A 20,425-nucleotide genomic window follows, 5' to 3' on the forward strand; every position below is an offset into this window, starting at 1 on the left:
CTTCCTGGATCATTTAATATTCTGCCCAAAGCATCCTTGATTATAGCAACTCTAGGTTTGAATTTGTTCTTCAGTTCCCTGAGCTTAAGAAATGCTGAGTGAGTTCGGCCCTTTTGATTTTCTGACTCTAGCTCCTCGCACATTTCATTGTAGTATTTTACTGTGTCATTCCGAGCTGCCTTTTGGAAAAGACATAATTTCTATATACATATAGTGGCAATATAAAAAAATATGCATTTATACATAACATTATATATTTATTAATTTCCTCTTTCCTAAGGACTATGTGATTTCTTTATTTATAACTTGCTTTCCTTTACTTGAGAGTTCTGGTGGTGCAGTGGTATGAACAGTTCTATTCTATCCTACAGAGTCACTGTGAGTCTGATTTTGTTGTCAGCCTGTTTTTAAAATGTTTAACAACTATGAAAAAATCTCTCAAAAGATGGATTTCCTAAAGAGGTCTATGACGAAATTACTTGTATGTTATCTTTTTCATGCTGACCTTTTAAAAGTTCATGCTAAAACCTCTAAAAAAATCCTTTTCCCTCCCCCTCCCTCACTTCAGCCTTGCTCTTATGCTTATCTATTTATTTATTTTTCAATTATTTTTATTTTTACTATTTGACGTCAAAGGTGAGATGATGGAAACAGCCCCTTTGGATATCAATCTTTTTACTTTTGTTCTTCAGAATAGTTGTTATTGTTGTTTAGTGCTGTTGAGTCAACGTTGACTCATAGCAACCCTATAAAGAACAGAGCTGAACGCTGCCCTATTGTGTGTCATCCTCATCATCTCTACCACGTGTGAGCCCATTGTTAAGGTCACTGTATCAAGCCATGTAGTTGAGGGTCTTTCCCTCCTTTGCCCACCCTCCACCTTTCCAAGCATGATGTCCTTTTCTAAGTACTGGCTTCTGCTAACAACATGTATATGAGATGAAGTTTCACTCTCCTTCCCACTAAGGAACACACTGGATGCACCCTCTCCAATACGTATTTGTTTGTTCTGTTGGCAGTTGATGGGATATTTAGCGCTCTGGCACTACAACTCAAAGGCATAGGTTCTTCTTCTGTCATCCTTATTCACTGTCTATCTCTCAGATGCATGGCAAGTACTTGAAAAGGCTCTGACTTGGATCAGGCGCTCCTTAGTCTTTAAACTGACAACTTTCCTCTCCAGCACTTTGGAAAAGTCCCTGACTACAGACTTTCCCAATGCTTCTTTTGACTTCTTGAGTACTGGAACCAAGGGTGTGGTTTTAGATCCAAGTAAGATGACAATGTTGACAGCTTTAATATTTTTTCTATCACAACGTTGCCTGTCAGGCCAGTGAGGAGGATTTTTGTCTTCTTGATGTTGAAGTGTATCTTTGATCTTCTTCAGCAAGCATTTCAAGTCCTCCTTACTTTCAGCAAGCAAGGTTGTATCATTTGCATAACACAGGTTGTTGATGAATCTTCTTCCCATCCTGATGCCTCATTCTGCCTCATAAAGTCCATCGTATTGAATTATTCGCTCAGCATAGAGATTGAACAGGTGTGGAGAAAAGATACAGCCCTGACATACACATTTCTTAATTTTATTACTATATTTTTTTTTACATTTCTTAATTTTAAACCATGCATTATTCAGACAACAGCTTGCCCTTGTAGGTATAGGTTTCATATAAGCACAACTGTGTATTCTGAGGTTCCCATTCTTCTTTATGTTGGCCACAATTTCTTATGACCCACACAGTCAAATGCCTTTGCACAGTTGGTAAAACACAGGAAGACTTTCTTCTAGTACTCTCTGCTTTCAGCCAAGATTCATCTGACATCAGCAATGATATCTCTGGTGTCACAACGTCTTCTAAAACCAGACAGAATATCTGGCAGTCTTCTGTTGATGTACTGTTCTAGCCATTTTAAAATAATCTTTAATAGGATTTTACTTGCATGGTATATTTATGATATCATTTGATACTTTCCACATTCTGTTGGATCATCTTTTGGAGGGGAATGGGAACAGATATGGATCTTCTCCAGGCTGCTGGCCAGGCAGCTGTCTTCCAAATGACTAGTTTCTAAATGTAATATTTAGAGGCAATGCATTACATTCTTCAGGTTGTGCCATTATTCTCATCCTCTTTTCAAAAACTGTTCTTGTGAGCAGTAATTCCAAAAAACACTACATAACATGGGAGAGATTGGAAAGCATTATGCTGAGTGAACTAACCAGTCTCGTGAGGACAAATACTGCATGAAACCATTATTGTAAAATAGAAGGATAACTAGTAAAATGTGTATGAAGCTCCAAAGATGTGGAAGGTGGAAGAGTAGGGGGTGTTGAGGGTGTGCAGGGGGGAAATCATGAGGTTGCAGCTTTTGGTGGGCTGAGGGAGGAGGGGACGGAAATGGCAAAGATCCAGCAGGGACCTGAAAAGATGGAGTAATGGTTGGCATAGATCAATAGTGATTTATTTTATAAAACATAATGTATGGGAATGATAGCATGAAACACAATGTGAATGAAGGGAAGTGTGGAACGTAATGTACATGACTGTATGGAAACCAATATAAAATTTAAAAAATTGGTTTTCCTTCATTAACATAAATTCTCCTCTGAGATTCCTATTTAGTCTTTTCAGTTCTTTTATAAATTTGATGCCATATACAAAATATTACTGTAGTATAATTTTTTTGTTTTTTGTTCTTTTTTATTATTATTAAATTTTATTAGTTTCAATGAACACTCACAGGGATTCTGGGCTTTCACTCCTTCATTGCCACACCATTCTCTCCACCCTCCTCCCCAGTTTGTTCTTCTTCCCCGCCATCCGCATGTCTGTTTTAATTGTCCAATTGCCACAGTGCTTGTCAATAATGTAGTATAATGTTTTAAGATAGGGAGCACTCGTGGCCGAGTGGCAAGAAGCTGTGCTGCAATCCTGAAGGAGTGCAGTTCAAATCCACCAGCTGCTTCTCAGGAGAAGGATGGGCAGTCTCTTCCTGTGCAATTAACTGCCTCTGAAAACCCACTGGAGGGTCAGCTATGAGTTAATTCTGACTCAATAGTACATGACAACAGAAACAGTGTTTTAACATAGTTCACAAAGACAAAATTCTATGTCCTACTTGTAAAGTATGAACTTGGGTCTTAATAACTTGTAAGCAGCCATCTTACTGGACTACCATGTCCAGAATAAAAGAGAGAGAATTAAAGCAATGATGTACTGAAACAATTAGCCCAGAAGACTGCTAAACTGCTTGGGCCTTTCCTTACATGGCCTTGAGATACCACCATTGACCACTCAAAAGGAGATCACTGTAGAAGGTTCTGGAGAGAGTTGAGAGAATAAAATCCAAAGACATTAAAAAATAAAAAAAGTCAGTCTTGCTACTCTGGGAGAGATTAGTGGAAACTTCAAGACTGTGGCCTTTAGTCACCCTTTGAACCTGGAATAAAACTCACCCAGTGGCTGAGCTTTCAGCCAAACAAGACAGGTGACCAGTAAGCTAGGAGGCAACCACTCCCTAGGCTAACCAACCATATAAAGTACAATTAGTGCTATTTGTCTCAAGAGAAAGCACCTAGGGAAAAAGGGGTGGGATTGAAGGACTAGTGGAAATGAAAATTACACAGGGAAAGTGAGAAAAGGGTGATTGCATTGTAGGTATTATAATGTTCTACAACAAAATGTGTATGAATAATGGAATGAAAAACCAAGATGCTTTACAAACTTCTCAAATCATCGTTAAATTTTATCCATCAGAGAAGATCTTTTACTAGTTAAGCTATTATTTGCTTTTAAGAACTGAGGAGATAGTTTTGGCTTAAGAATTACAGCTTATATTAGCTCATTCTTTTCAGGAGTTCATCTAAATTTTCCAATTACAAGAACACCGAATGCCTTGAGAAATTGAAACTCTGTTCTTCAGTTTTATCCCTTTTGATAAGGATTCTTCTAAAGAATGCAAAAATTCTGTCTTGCTTTTTCAAAAAGTACCATATTGTTCCTGCTGCCTCACGTTGATTCAGACTCAAAGGGACGCCATACAATCGACTGAAGCACTGCTGGGTCCTGCATTCTGGCTGGACTTCTTCCAAGAAATATGGCAGTCATATTTTCCCAAGGGCTCTAACCTGACTATTTTCCTAGTTTGGAAGGAGTTTCTTTTTGTTGTTCTTGTTGTTAGGTGCAATCAAGCCAACAATGACTCGTTGTGACCCTATAAAAAACAGATCTGAACACCATCCTATCCTACACCGTCTTTACCATCTCTGATATGTTTGAGCCCATCAACAGCCACCGTGTCTAATCTATCTTGTTGAGGGTCTGACTCTCTTTTGCTGAGCCTCTCATGGATTGGAACCTCCAAAGTATGTTTCATCATCCTTACCTCTAAGGATTACACTGGTTGCACTGCCTTCAAGATATATTTGTTCTTTTGGAAGCCTGTGGGATCCTCATTATCTTTATCTCTTCTTGTGGGATATTGTTGATATCATGGATTAAATTATGGTTGTTGTTATGTGCAATAGAGTCACGTGTGACTCATAGCAACCCTATGTGCACTATTTCTGAACCCTGCTTTATCCTGAATCTATCTCACTCTCTCTGACACACCTACACTCACGACCCCAGTTACCATATCTATCCATCTGACCCAGGCTCATCCTGTCCTGCACTGCTGAAGCTCTGTCTCACATATTTTAGGCATGTCGTCAGAGCGATCAGTCCTTGGAGAAGACATCATTCTTGGTGTGGAATGTGCAAGCCATTCCAGCACTAACCAGATAATCTTAAGGTAATTCTGATGGAATCTTCATTCAAGAATTTTTAAAAACTATAAAAATAAAAAACTTTTTAAAACTTTATGGCAAGATTTTTTTTTCTCAATAATGTTTAGTCTTTTCCTAATAGTAGAGTTTTGGGATTTCCCCCCCTATTGTATAGTTTTATGAAAACCTTACACAAAGAATGACTATGATAAGGCTTCTAGTGTGGCAGAGACGATAGGGATGGCAGAGGGTAGGGTTCCTAGCTGCCATCCACAGGGTTGCTGTAGTTATAGTCCACTCCACAGGACCCAACAACATACAAAAGAATCACTTTAAAAAGCAATTTCCTTTAGGGCAGGATTCTAAAAAAATGTTTCTGCATCATCTGTAACAGAATCACTTCCATAAAGTGTTAAAAGACCCTTGGGCCTTGACCAGACCTTGAAATAATCAGGGGTGGAATTTAGCAGCCTATGTTTGAACAGGTAGCACAAATACTATTATTTGAACAGGAAGTACAAACTTTCCATATACATATTCAGCAAAGCAGTAGTGGCATGTCAGAAAGTAAAATCCATTGAATGATTCTTTTCATAAGCCTCCAGGTTGTTCTTGGGGAAAGATTGTGGCTGGCATCCACAGCTGCAGCAACAGCAGGGTACTGTTCCAACTGGGATTTTTAAAATCTCTCAGGCATGCCCCAGAGACATTTTCAAGTGTGAAGACACCTCCAGGACAAGAGGTGGAAGACGAGGAAGGTGGAGCCTGAAGGCAGGTGTGAGGGGGAATGGGTTGCACTCAATAGGCAGGCTTCCAGCTGAGGGATAATGGGATGCCCATGGAGATCTTGGCGCAAAAGGTCCCGTAGGGACTCACAGGATGTGAACCAGTGCTCAGGACAAAGATTCCGTTCTTGCCTTGTGGGAGTGTTTGGTGCTTTTGATAAGAAAACAAGTGAGGACTTTGTTGTTTTTGTTATGTACCTTTGTGCCAACTACAACTCGTAATAAACCCATGAACAACAGATGTAAACCTTGCTCTCTCCTGTGTCAGCTTCATCATCTCAGATAAGCTTGAGCTCATTGTTAGAGTCATTGTATTAATTCATCTTCTTGAGGGTCTTCCTCTCTTTCTCTGACCTCCATCTTTCCCACCATCAGGTCCCATCAAAACTTCCACCTTTATCCAAGGACTGACCCCTCCTGACAACATGCCTAATTTATGCAAGATCAAGTTTCACCATCGTTGTCTCTAAAGAGCACACTGGCTGCCCTTAGTCCAAGATAGATTTGTTTGTTCATTTGGCAATCCATGCGATATGGGTATTCAATACTATTCCCACAACATAATCCAAAGGCACTGACTCTTCTTGGTTTTTCCTTACTCATTGCCCAACTTTCAGATGCATAGGAAGCAATGGAAAATACCATAGTTTGGATCAGGTCTTTAAAATGTCACCGTTGTTCTATTATAGTACTTTGGAAATATTCTGCAGATATAAGTAAAAAAAGAAAAGGCATAATCTTGGATTTTGATAGCTGGGAAATGTATTTGATAGCAAACCTAAAGAAGAAAACTACTAGAACATACTAGTTAAAAACTGCCTTCTATTTAACAACAATAACAACAAAGTAAGTGGTTGCCTTTGAAAAGTAGGTCAGTTGGGTACCAAGAGAAAAAAAAAAGGTTACTATAATTCTTTTTCCTTGTAAACTTTTATTTAAAAAAAATATTTTTCTTGTAAACTTTTTGATGCAAAAAAAAAAATCTTGTCGAAATCATATGAAAATCTTGTCTAAATCATATACCTGTAATTTTTATTTCAAAATACACCTTGAATACATTTAAAAACAAAGAAGAGAGTGGTCTGCTAGCTAACCCACTGCATCTGGTCAATTCTGACTCAGTAAAACCCTAGAATACGTCATAGAGGTTATTGCACTAGGAACCATAAAAAAAACTTACAACCATCTCCTCTTCAAAAGTTGTTATTAGGTGCTGTCAAGTGCAACTCACAGTGACCCTGTAAACAGATCTGAACCCTGTCATACTCTGACACACTCAAGCCCATTGCTGCAGTCACTGTGTCAATCCACCTGGTTGAGAATCATCCTCTCCTTCACTGAGTGTCCACATTCCCAAGCATGATGACCCTCACCAAGGAATAGCTTCTCCTAGTAATATGCCCAAAGTATGTGAGCCGAAGCTTTTTCCTTTTCAAAGAAGTAGTGTTAAATTTATACTACTTTCACTCCATTCCGCAGACCTGGAAGCACTGGCACCTACATGGCCATCCATGTGGGCAATGCAGTGGGCACCGAGTGACCAACGCCAACTCAGTAGAAGTGCAGCCTCAGAGTGTTCACGTGCCAGACTCCACACTTTCTACTGCTTGGAAACACCTAGGCACCAGTTTGACCCTAAGATAACAGAGCTCTGTGGTTTATCTGTGGAGCTGGGGTTTGATTCTCAGTAGTGCTGACAGTGGGATTGAAGAGGTTATTAACTACACTACTAAGATGATCTAGGATCTAGGGTATTAAAGAGGGGCAAATGCTCATTACACCAGATGGGGAGCGGGCCCCTTCTGCGGTTCCTAGGCTCTGAGGTCTATACCTAGAAGCTCTTGTGTGAACAGAGTAAGGGGACACTGCATGGTTTAAAATCAGCGATGCTGTGTGTTAGGGTTGTATCCTTTCACCATACTCATTCAGTCTGTATGTTGAGCAAATAATTGGAGAAGCTGGACTTTACGAAGAGGAATGTCACATTGGGACTTGAGAAAGACTCATTAACAATGTATTTTATGCACATGACACAACCTTGCTTGCTGAAAGGAAGAACCCTTGAAACACTTGTTGCAGAAGATCAAGGACTGCAACCTTATGGAGCTTATCTTTCACTATCACTTTTCTAGTGAAGATAACTGACTATGTGAATGGGGCATGTTGGCTTATCCACAAAGGGATTGGCTATCTACCATCCCACGAAAGGATTGGCTAGTCTCAACAACTGATGAGAGGATTGGCTAGTATGGCCAATAAATTGAGCAGCTCTAGCTGCAGAAATGGAATCTCCCCCACTAGAGAAGAGGAAAGAGACCTCCTCCCCCCCCCCCCATGGTGGAGAGGAGGCAGGGAAATGTAGGATATGCTTTAGAATGGCAGCAGCAGCCATAGCCAAACTGGAAAATTAACATGAGATGGGACTTAGGGTGGGGGTGGGGGAAGCCAATATTGGCAGGACTGAGAACTTTTTTGAACAAGTGGGTGAAAAGCCATTTTCGCAGGAGTGAGATCTCTGTTGGACTATTGAGGAGGGAAGCCAATATTTGCAGGACTGAGAACCTGGGAATACCTAGAACCATGAGGCTCAAAGCGGAGGTGCCTGCCTGCTTGTTTCTGGAGCTGTCTTGATTGTGTTCTGTTATTAATCTTGAATATAACCTTTTAATTCTCTTGCCAATATGGTTCTGTGTGGTCTGTGAACGATCACATCAGATTTTAGACCCAGCAAAACAGTAAGATTGGTGTTGAAATGAGTATAAAGAGGCATGGGAGCATGGGGGACATGTCTGATCTCCTGAGAATTGGTTTTGATGATGCTGTACATGGGGACAGTTCCCCTCTATGAAGTTGGTAAAGGTCATATATGGTACTCCCCACATGGCCTTTGCTCTTTTTACAAGCCTTCATTATGGATTACATTTCAACATCAAGAAGACAAAAACTCTCACCACAAGGCTGATAGGCAGCATCATTATAGATGGAGAACAGATTGAAGTTGTCAGTGATTTCATCTTGCTTGAATCCACAATCAGTGTCCCTGGTACCAGCAGTCAGGAGACCAGAAGATGTGTTTGTGGCATTGGGAAAACTTGCTGTCAGGGACCTCTTCAAAGTTCCAAAGAGCAATGATATTAGTTTAAAGACTAAGGTGTATCTGATTCAAGCCATGATCTTTTCAATTACTTTTTATTCATCTGAAAGTTGGACAGTAAAGAAGTATGACAGAAGAAGAATCAATGCCTTTGAGTTTTTATGTTGGAATACTGAATATGTGATGGACTGCCAAAAGAAAAAAATATGTTTGAAGAAAGTGAAGCTTAGAAGCAAGGATGATGAAACTTCATACTTTGGGGATGTTGTTAATAAAGGCCAGTCCTTGGAAAAAGACATCATGCTGGAAAAGGTAGAGGGTCAGTCAAAGAGAAGATCCTTAAGAAGATGGACTGACACAGTGACTGTGGCAATGGGCTTGAGTGTATTAGGGACAGTAAAGATGACCCAAGTTATGGTGAGGTTCAGATCCATTATTCATAGGATTGCTATGAGTCACAGTTGACAACAATCTCCAGATGAGTCCTTCCAGCCTCTCTCTAGTACCCCTTTTGCCCTGTTCAGTGGACCACCCAGGGCTAGTTATTCCTGTTGTCTTCAAAGCAGAACCCCTTGCTGTGGCTGAGTCAATTCTGACTCATAATGACTCCATTGACTCTTAAGAGCTATTAATGTTTACAGGAGGAGACCACTTATCTTGAATCATGGAACTTCAGTTTAGAGTTAAACAACTAGAGATAAGACTGCAGCAAGGCTTGGGGCAAGGACAGTACTGCTCAGAGGAGGAGATTTTGGTTGGCAGCTCATCCCAAAGGTCCCAGAATTCCTGAGCTTTGTTCATGGGCAAATCTTCATTGAATAAGGTCAAGCTTGGTTCCCCAAACTTCCAGTTTGATGATTCACTCTGGATGAAGGGACTCAGGTCTTAGATTTAGATTTCAGATGAGCTGGGACCAGGATGATAGGAATTGGCTGGTAAAGGGAAGGGATCTAAGAAGACTCAGACCTAGGACTTAAGTCTAGAACCCAAGTAGTTGTGCTGCTCAAAATTCAAACTCTTTGCTGTCAAATCAGAAACAACTCATGGCTGACTGTCCAGTGAGTTTTCAGAGCGTGTCACTTGCATGGAAGGAGACTATCCAGCTTCCTCCCTCAGAGCTGCTGGTAGATTTGCTAGGTTAGTGCAACTCCTTATGGACTATCCCACCATTTCTATCAGGATTCAAACAATGTAGTGTCCCAGGGAACATGATCTATCCCCACTTTGATGGAGAGAGGTTATGTCAAAGTTTCCCCTCCGACACGTCATCCCATCTCATACTTTCTGCTTTTTGAAAGATAAGATGAACCCCTTCTGCTGCTTTGAAGTCAACTCTCATACTCTTTAATCATATCTTATCTCCATGACTCTGAAACCTTGACTGTGTACTTCTGCTTCCTGAAAAAGTATAACCATAAGGACAAAACACTCATCCATCAGCTGGGGCCTTCCCAAGGAAGGTCAGCTCCATTTGTCATGGAATCAAGTTCCAACACCTTTGTCTCCATCTGGATCTTTTCTGCTTCTTCACTGACACCTACAGTACCATCGTTAGAATCTGCCTTCCTTAGCTAGATTCCACCCTTCCCAAACTCCTTAATGCCATTTCATCTACAGGAATGCCCTTCTGCTTCCTCGGGTTCATCTGAATCTTCCTCTTCACTCAAAGTATAGCGTTAGTTATGAAGATCACACAACAAAGTTGACTTAGGAAACTTTCTCTTACAGGGCAATCAGCAGTCAAAGCAGTTTGGATACTGGGGATACACGAGGTGACTTTAAGTGTACTTCTAGGGCAGAGGTCACCCAGGGAAGTAGGATCCATGCAGAAACCTGCAGAGCTGACCTGCTTCAGGGAAGCAGTCTGACGTCCTTCTTGCTGCTGGGACTTGCACTCCCCTGAGGAGACATGGCAGCCACAGCTGCATCACAGAGGCTGCCGCGGGGCAGCCGGAGCCGAGCTATGTTTCTTGGCATCTCTCCCAGTTCTCCTGGTGGCAGACTTCTGAGGCCTTACTGTGCTCCACAATGCGATACTTCAGTTCATTCAATGAAGATTTATTCACTCCAGAGTTCCCTCCCACGTTAGCCCCATTCTCCACCTTGCCCATGATCACAGGATCCAAAAATGGGATCATCCCTGTGCTTGAATTTAACCTCCCACCATGCCTCTCTCCCCTTACATGCTTTCAAGTACCTCCCAAAGCAGACAGTGCACCCCCAAACTGTAAACCATGCTCCAGCACACCCCTGGTTAGGTTGGAGGAAGTCCGACAGCAAGCTGCCTTGCTTGCACTATGACATCAGTGCTATCAGAAATACTTGGTTGACTCAGCGAGTCCTTAACTAGAACATCCAGCAGATTAACTCAAGTCAGTGACCAGAGGCAGAAGCCTAAGCTATCAGTTGCTGGGTACATACCCCAGGTCTCTCAGCTCAAGAGCTCATGCCTCTCGTCTCTAGGGCTTAGCCAGGTCTCATGGGATGGGGCTCATCCAACAGTTTGTGAGGTGAACTCATTCCTGGCACGAGCAGGCATCCAGGGCATAGTTGAGTCTAAAGGCCAAAAAGGAAAAGAAGATCCGATGTCTATCAGATGAAGGTTTATCTTTACAAAGCAAGAACAGTCTGTGACTTCTGATCTTGAGAATAAATTTGGCAAATCCAGGTCTGCCCGCAGGACCAAAACTCTTAACTCAGCTTTGAGCGGTGATGTAGACCAGCCAAGCTCCAAGGCAGCTCTTGATTCCTCACTTTTCCTGGGCAGCCTCTCCAGAAACTTAGATCCTGGCCACGGGTATCATCACAGCTTGCTGCCTGATATGTTACTGAGAAAGGCTTGACCTTGGGCTCTGTGCTTATGGGCTGGTTCCAAAGGGTGGTAATCATCAGAGGTCAAGTCCAGTGCCTCATGGAGTCCCCACGGGCCTGTGATCTGAGCATCTCTATGTTATCTTTACTCCTCTCAAGGTTCACGTCTTCAGGATCCCACTATGGAGAAAAGACACAGGCAATATGTCATTGAATAGGCCCTTCTCATCTCCTACAACCCTATTCCCAACCCCAACAACCTTGCTCTTTTGCTCCAGGCACAGATAAGGGTAAAAACAGACAGACAGGTTAACCAGGCCTATATTTCTAGTGGGCAAGTGTAACTGCATATCAAAGAACTAATGAAGAGTCTTGTGAAGCAGACCAGCCTCAACTCTCTTCTTACCCTTTCCCCCTCCACCACCATGGTTCTCTGCCTTCATCAAGGTCATTTAATGGGATTGAGTCATGTACCCATTAGTTTACATCCACACCTAACACACGCCTGGAAAATACCAGGCAAATTCAACTTTCTCTCTCTCTCTCTCTGTCTCTGTCTCTGTCTCTGTCTCTCTCTCTCTCTGTGTTTGTGTACTGTCAAACTGGATGTGACTGGTATAGGAGGAGATTGCCCCCTCCTTCTCCAGCAGAGTATCTATTGGATTAGAACCACGTACCTCTGGGATTGTCAACTTATTCTATAACAGCTCAGATAAATGCCCCCTATTTCAAGAAGCCTTCCCTGAATGCTTCACACCACTAAGCTCTCACTATCTATTTCCTCTCTTTGTACTATCTGTCATTTGTCTGCAGGTAAGCATGGAAAGAGGGTCCTTGTCCTTGGGCATCTGCCTTGTCCTCTCCGGTGTATGGTGAGCTCCTTAAGAACAGGGGATAGCTTTGGCCTTGGCATTCATTTAGTGTTTACTATATACTCAAGATTTCAGTGGACATAGAAAAAAAGCAACCAAATGTATTCAGAGTTACAGCCTGGAAGCAGGAGCAGCATCCACTTCCGAAATGGCTTGCCTCTGGAAACTCTGTGTACGAACAGTGCTCAGGCCTTTTGTTCACAGGGTTGCCATGAGTCGTCTACGACTCGACAGCACCAAACAACAACAACAACAATTCAGAGTTATGACAAATACCAGTTCATACTTCATTGTGGCCACTCAGCTAAGTATAAAGACTTGTAATGTGTAGGAATAGGAGAGGGTTAAGGGTGGGGGGGGGCTGGAAAAAAGAAAACGGGCACATGAGCATGGAAGAAAGTGTTTGCAAATATTTTTCTGTTGTTCCAATTTGATGGATAAGAGGTCAAGGGGAAGAGAATCTTTCAAGCTTCCTTTGGAATTCTAGCCATGGAGGCAAGAGGGTAGTGGGCTCAAATCCTCCTTCTGCCATAACTCACAGTGCAGTGCAAACTCTTGTTTCTCTGAGTTTCCCCATGTATAAGATGCGGCAATGGGTTGACTAGGCAATAAATCTCTTCCATTTTTTAGTGTCTGAGACGGATGGTTCTGAGTCATAAGGTCAAGTCTGACAATATTAAGAGATCCAGGCAACAGTATGCAAATACTGTGTAGCATGCCAACCTACACTACAGCAAAATGATCTGCTTAGTGAAATAACAGGCTTGGGCATATGCTCTAAGACATGCTTCACCAGCTGCCCAAGCTAATGTTGAACCAGTCTAGTCCTTAGAGGTCTCAGACGAGGTCTTCAAAACCAGTGGACTGATCATGGCCACACCATGCCAGTTAAAAAACACAGATTGTGAACACAAAACGTAACCCAATTAGTGATTTGCTGGTAAATTTACAGAGTTCTACAATTTAATAAATTAAAAGTCTATCATGTATAGGCCTCCTCCATTATGCCCTTTTGTTAGGAAGGTCTGTCCCTTCTCTGTCTTTGCTGTTAAAAAACAACAAAAAACCAATTATCATGTTTAAAAGAGCACCCCTCCCTGTGGCCTTGCAGGTCAGCAACTAAGCAGACCTTTCAGCAGTTCATCCACCCTTGATGGCCAGCTGCCAGCCGAAGCTGATGGGAACTTCCATTCGTTTGTAGTCGCAGACTTTGCTGGACCCCTCTCACCAAATTCCTTCCTGACATCATTAAAGATCCCAAGTGAAAACACTAGCCCTCAACCTATGTGGTTCAATTTTTCCAATAAAGGTAAAGCTGGGGTTGGTTTTATTCTCCAAGGAGGTGCTTTTTGATGAATGCTGCTCCCAAGCAGAGGTTCCCAAATTCTAGATCACAGTGCTAAGAGTGCTCTGACTTAGCCAAACCAATAGAGCTCTGGTAGCCTAGTGGGCAAAGAGTTGCACTGCCAAACCCAAGGCAGGTTTGAATTCACCAGCTATTCTGAGGGAGGAAAATGGACAATCTCGTCCCATAAGATTTACAGCCTCTGAAAACCTGTTGGGGGTGTCAGCTATGAGTTATATTTACTGAATCAACCAAACCAGAAAAGCCCAGGCTGCTCATCAGAAAGGCTGATGTCGGGAGCCCGCCCTGGCTCCTCTCTGTGGGTAGGAACTCAGGCTTGGCATTTGCACAGGCCTCATGAATGAGTCCTTCTCATTGTTATTGTTGTTGTTGTCGTTACCATGGAGTCAGCTCTGACTCATGACAACCTCATGTGAAATAGAACAAAACACAGCCTGGCTCCGTGTCATCCTTATGATCAGTGTGATTCTTCGATGCCTCTGGCTCCTCAAACCTTCCAGTAGTAATCATTCCAGCTGCCTGCAAACAAAATGCCTTCTTAATCAGATCAACCATCGGAAGTGATTTAAGCTTCCTAAAACATCCTAAATCACTTTGTTCTGAATCCCCAGAATAATGTGTTTTAAAATGTCATTAAGTCACTAAAAACATTGGTGGAATCCAAAATCTCCAAACTGTACAAAGACAACTGGAGAAAATACGCTCTACCTTTGACTTAAAACAATCTGGGGAGATGAGAAGTCCAGGGGGTGACAACATATGCTCATCTGTCTCTTGGTGGCAAGGGTGGCCTGGAGACAAGGCCAACTGTGTGTGGGAACTTCGACATCAACAACTGCAGCTCCTACCACGACGAAGCTGATGTTACTCAGCTTGTTCATAGACTTTTATTCCAAACCATGTCTCTTCATTGGATTAAGTATCTTCCCTCAGTTGCTATTTGGTAACCTGGGTTATCTGAATACTCCCAAAGCAGGAAGATCTCTGACTTGTGAGTCCTGAAAATATCACTGAGCCTCAGGCGTGCATTTCACTTTTAAACCTTTCCCCCCTTAAAGGGCTTTTGGCATAGGTCCAGCCATCATACAGGGTGGGAGCAAGAGTCTAAGAAAACCAAGAACTGACTATCCTTCCTCTGTTGCTCCAGGCAAATAAAGACTAATGCTGCAGCCTGGGCGGCTGCTTGTACACTTTGAAGATTTCAGGCCTTGTGCAGTGAACCAGGCGATGGAACAGAAGCACATGTTTCTAACTGGGCCAATTGCCTGGGATGTCCCATGACCCCAATCAAATCCCATGGAGTATTTGACTGCATATAATCAGTTTTAGCAGATGCCCTGCTGTTGTCATTGTAAATATATTTATAACGTAATTTTTGTCAATTCTACTTTTTAGAGGTGTATAATTTATTGACAACAATTATATTCACTGTCTGTGTAACCCTATCCTGAAGGTGATTAAGAGGAATAAAAAAAAGGAAGAAATGGAATGTGTGGCTAATTGCCTCCAGGAACAACTGCCTCCTTTGCCAAGAGACCAGAAAGACTGTATGGTATCCAGCTACCATTAATTGATATCCTGATCAAAGATTCTATAGAAGAATCCTGTCCAAAATGGGGGAATGTGTACCACAATTTAAAACTCTCATGGCTTACAGTTTTTCTGAAGTCATGAGGTTGGATGAACCTTAAACCCAAAATAGCTGGTGACATTCTCTTAAGGCAAAACAATGGTTTAGATTAAGTGGAATGTCTAGCGTGAGTATTGTACTCTTTCCAAATCTCTTTATACAGTGTCAACTTGACAACAGCAATTTGAAAACTTAGATGAAAAACAGGGGAAATGAATTTATGTAAATGAGGGGAGAACAACTAAAAAAAATAAAGGTGAGATAGGTTGTACAACTTGAAGATTATACTCAGTGTCACTGAATTACACATGTAGAAACTGTTGAATAGGTGTATATTCTACTATGTGTATTCTTAACAACAACAACAAAATGAAATTCTAAACAAAGAGGTGGGCATGTAATATGAAACCAGTATTTAAAACGCAAGACAGCCCAGTCATCTCCAAAGGACCCTGTTGCTTCTCCAGGACTTGAATAAGTCACAGTTAAAGATTAAAACTGAACAAACAAACAAAAACCAAACACCCCACCACCACCACCACCACCACCAAACAGTAGCTGACACCAAGCCACAGAATGTCTCTCCTGTAATAGAGAGAATGCTCAATTGTTCATACCTGCTCTGAGTTTAGGGCTTCCCAATACTTCTGCTGCAGAATAAAAAGACATAAAAAGTGTTGGACAGATTTTATCACCATCACCAAGCAAAGCAGTGCTCAGCACCAGCCAGTGGGTGAGGAGACAGACCCCCAGATGATGCTGGGGAGCTAAGGAACACTGAAAAGCAAGCAGGCAGGCAGTGGCGACGACAGGTTACTATTTGTTAGATGATCCAGACGATAATTATGATAACTGGGAAGGGCTGCAGGTCCTTGGTAAAATTACTATTAGCACAGAGCTTTAAAAAAGAACTGTGATTAGAATCCTTGGTAAAATTACAACCTATATAGACCTTTGAAAAAGAAATATTATTAGAAATTAATATTGTTAAGAGATTATGGATTTTATTGACTACGCAAAGGCTTGTGGCTGTGTAAGTCATAATTAATTATGGATAACATCACAAAGAATAGGAATCTTCCAAACACAAAATTGTGCTCAGGTGGAATCTGTACATGGACCAAGAAATAATTCTTGGAACAGAACGAGGGGATACTGCATGGTTTAAAAGAACGAGGGGATACTGCATGGTTTAAAATCAGAGAAGATGTGTGTGTCTGTTAGGGTTATATCCTTTCATTATAAGCTCAAGTGTGTAAGATGGTGAGGAATTCACAAGATTGGCCAATGTTCTGATCTGCTGTTCATAGGGTCAATATGAGTCACAGTCATAGCACATAACAGAAACAACATCCAATCTGTTTGCTGAACAAATAATCCGAGAAATTAGACTATATGAAGGAAAACCCTGCAAAATGCAAATTAGACAATCCTGCATGCTGAAAGTGTAGGAATTTGAAATACTTACTGAAGAAGGTCAAAGATTACAGCCTTCACATGAACTATACCTCACATAGTGAGAACAAAAATCCTCATAACTGGACAAATAAGCAACATCATGATAAATGGAAAAACGACTGATATTGTCAATTATGTTATTTTACTTGCATCCATAACCAGTATCTATGGAAGCAACAGCCAAGAAATCAGATAATATACTTACTGGACAAAGCTGCTGCCTAAGTTATCTTTAAAGTGATAAAGAGCAAGGATATCGCTTTAAGGACTAAGGTACACTTGCTTTAGGCCATGGTAGTTTTAATTGCTTCATACTCTTGTGAAAGTTGAACATTGTGAAAGAAAGACTGGAGAACTGATACTTTGACTTTGTCTTGGAAGAAATGAAACTAGAGAGCTTCTTAGAAGCAAGGATAGGGACACATGTCTCACATACTCTGGGCTTCTTCTCAGGAGGAGCCTATCCTTGGACAAGTATATCATCCTTGGAAAATGAGAGGGTTAGGGAAGGAGCAGAAGACCCTCACTGAGATGGACTGACATGATGATTGCAACAATGGGCTTAAACATAGCAGACATTGTGACAGTGGCACACGGTGAGGCAGATTTCTTTGTTGTATAGGGTCATTATGAGTTGGAGCCACATCAATGGCACCTACTAACATTACAGATTGAATTATGTCTCCCAAAACATGGGGTGTAAATCATAATCTCTATGCTTGTTTGGAGATAGGCTGTTTGTGTGGTGTTAATTTTGCAGGGTTGATATAGGGTGTCTCAAGGTGCTCTCTGTTGAGATTGAAAACAAGCCCATAAAAGAAACAGAGACTCAACAACCCAAGGCCATCAACAAATGAATGGAACAGAAGCTCTGGAATATTCACACAGTGGAATATTATGCTCCATTGGAAAAACAAGGAGCTCATGAAATCCAAGGGTGACCTTGGAGGACATTATGCTGAGTGAAATATCTCAGTCACAAATGGACAAATATTGCATAGGGCCACTGTTGTAAAACGAGACTAACATCAGGGTTGAGGAAAGACTGAGAAAGAGGGGATAAATAATGTATACTGCCTTGAAACAGATGAGGGAGAGAACTGTTTAAAAAGGATATATGATTAGGTATTACTGTCATGACAGGAGTCCAGAATGAAAGCTGCACAATGGAGTGGACTTTGTGGGAGGGATTGTATAACAATGAAAGAATTTTTCTTTTACTTTTCAAAGAGAAGAGCAAACTGAGGGGGTGGGGGTGGGCAGGGAGAAAAGTGCAACAATGAATGAATGGAAACCCTAAGTCTCTATAAACTTTGATTAAAATTTAAACAAAAAACAGAGACAGAGCATGAGAGATGCCGTGTATACAGATTGTCCAAGAGCAGAAGCTCCAAGAGACAGGAGCATTCCCCAGAGCCAACAAAGAGAAAGCCTTCCCCTTGAGATGGAGCCCTGAATGGTTCAGGCTAGCCTCCTAAATTGTGAGAAAATAAATGTCCGTTTAAGGACACTCACTGTTGGTATTTCTTTTATAGCAGCATGAGATAACTAAGATGGAATTTGCAACCCAGAAGTGGGGGTATTACTCTAACAAATAATGACAATGTAGAAACGGTTATAGAACTGAGTAACAAGTGAAACGGAAAGAGTTTTAAGGGGTCTAATAGCAAAAGGGAGCTCTGGTGGCTTAGTGAGGAAGGAGACATGCGGCCAATGCAAAGGCACACAGTTCGAATCCACCAGCTGCTCTGCAGGAAAGAGAAGGGCCATCTCCTCCCATGTGATTTTACTGCCTCTGAAAACTTGCTGGAGGGTCAGCTATGAATTAGTTCCAACTCGATGGCACATAACAATTATTTAAAAAGGGAGTTCTGGGGGCCTAGTAGGTAGGGAGTTGTGCTGCCAACCTAAATACAGGCAGTTCAAATCCACCATCTGCTCCATGTGGAGAAAGACGGGCAATCTCTTCCAATGAGACAGCCTCTGAAACCCTACCAAACTGCTGTGCAGTGCCTGAGATCTTAGAAGCTCCAGGGCTCAGCTCTGAGTCTGTTCTAACTTGATGCCAATGACTGTAAGAGGTTTCTAAATAGTAAAAGCTTAGCGTGCCTTGAAAAAAGTATATCTTTATGAACATCAGCCTGGAAGGTGGAGTTGAAGCCCAGTACTGAGGGGCTTCTAACTCAGAATCCAAGGAGCGTGGACAGTACCCAGAGCCTGGAGAATAGGGCAATGCCACAGATGGTCTCAAAAAACACAGGATTCTTTTCAACCCTTAAGAGCTAATGTAATTGATTCTGCTGGGTTTTAGACTTGCAAGGTTCCGGTTATTTTTCTAATTGCTTTCATTAGTAATAGAAATATCCACCTCATGCTTTTTCTATCATTGTATTTTGGAAGCTGTTGTTGTCATGTGCCATTGAGTCACTTGCGGCCATAATGACCCTAAGTACAACAGCCCTGAAACCTGCTGTATCCTGTGCCAACTTCACTGTCTCTGACACACTCACCTTCATTACCCCAGTCATTGTATCAATCCATCTCATCGATGGTCTCCCTCTCTTCCTCCGTCCATCCACCCTCAAGCATGATGTCCCTTTCCAAGGAACAGTTCCTCCTTGAAACATACCTGATGCAACTCATATTTGAAATCTGAATACTGAATTTGAATTATGTTTTTGGCAAAAAACAAACAAACCCAAACATGAATATACTATGGACTGCCAAATGAACAAACAAGTCTATCTTTTAAGAAGTCCAACCAAAATAATCTTTAGAAGTGAGGCCACCCACAGATAATAAAGGAGGTCAGAATTGCCTCCACTGTGGAAACCTGGGCCACTTCAGTAGACAGTGTCACAGACGAGAGCCACAGATAGGCAAGGGAGTAGAGAGGAGGCTCCCACTCACTTGCTTTAAGTGTGGATTTGAAGGACACTTGGCCAAGGGCAGCTCACATCAGGTCCTCGTGGCTGACAGGACTGACAGGCCCCAGCTCCCAGCTGGAAACAAAGGAGGACGCTTAAACGATTTAGCTCCTCCCAGAAGAGCTGTGGGTGAGCATTACCATTACTGGTAAGTATATTCATTTTCTCCTGGACACAAGAGCCTACTATTTGGTCCTAAAAGCCTTCTGAGGTCACAACTCTTCTCACTATTTCTTAGCTGTTGGATTTGATGGAAAACCTCATAAGCAGTTCCTTACTTCACCTCTGCCTTGCATGTGGACTGCTGAGCTGTAAAACAACCCAGTGTAGATGGAATTTGCTCCAGGACTTAATAACCATAACTGACATAATTGAGCCTCTACATCTTGTGGTTTCTAACCTTTATACTATAATAGACAAAGTACTAGTCAGTCAATAAGCCTTTTATTTTAAGAACTACCTTCCCCTATAACTTGATTTGTGCCACTATTAGAACCTCTACTTGGAATATTATTGCTTTTAATTTTTTTTTTTTAATTTTTGTGTGAGTGTACCGTCAAATCAGATCTGACTGGTACAGCAGGAGATTGTTCCTCCTTTTCCCGGCAGAGCATCTGGTGGATTCGAACCGTGTGCCTCTGGGATTGTAGTTGCAGCTCCTTGCCACTAGGCCACCAGAGCTCCCATATTGCTTTTTTTTTCCCTATATTTTAT

General features: G+C 41.8%; 1 protein-coding gene and 1 pseudogene across 1 annotated transcript in view; both read right to left on the reverse strand.

Annotated features, from left to right (window-relative positions):
* The window catches only part of LOC102849884, a 16,819-nt pseudogene extending 6,061 nt beyond the window's left edge, over window positions 1-10,758 (reverse strand).
* Window positions 10,759-11,542: 784 nt separating this feature from the next.
* Window positions 11,543-20,425, reverse strand: part of TMEM44 (transmembrane protein 44) — a 62,444-nt gene continuing 53,561 nt past the window's right edge. The window contains exons 10-11 of the mRNA XM_006902095.1: window positions 15,944-15,976; window positions 11,543-11,638 (exon numbers count right to left, since the gene is read on the reverse strand). Of these exons, the coding sequence (XP_006902157.1) occupies window positions 11,543-11,638; window positions 15,944-15,976 (129 nt within the window). The remainder of the gene's footprint in view (window positions 11,639-15,943; window positions 15,977-20,425) is intronic.

This window comes from Elephantulus edwardii, unplaced genomic scaffold (genome assembly GCF_000299155.1).
Source record: "Elephantulus edwardii isolate Elephantulus edwardi_28Jun2011 unplaced genomic scaffold, EleEdw1.0 scaffold00367, whole genome shotgun sequence".
NCBI classification, from domain to species: Eukaryota; Metazoa; Chordata; class Mammalia; order Macroscelidea; family Macroscelididae; genus Elephantulus; species Elephantulus edwardii.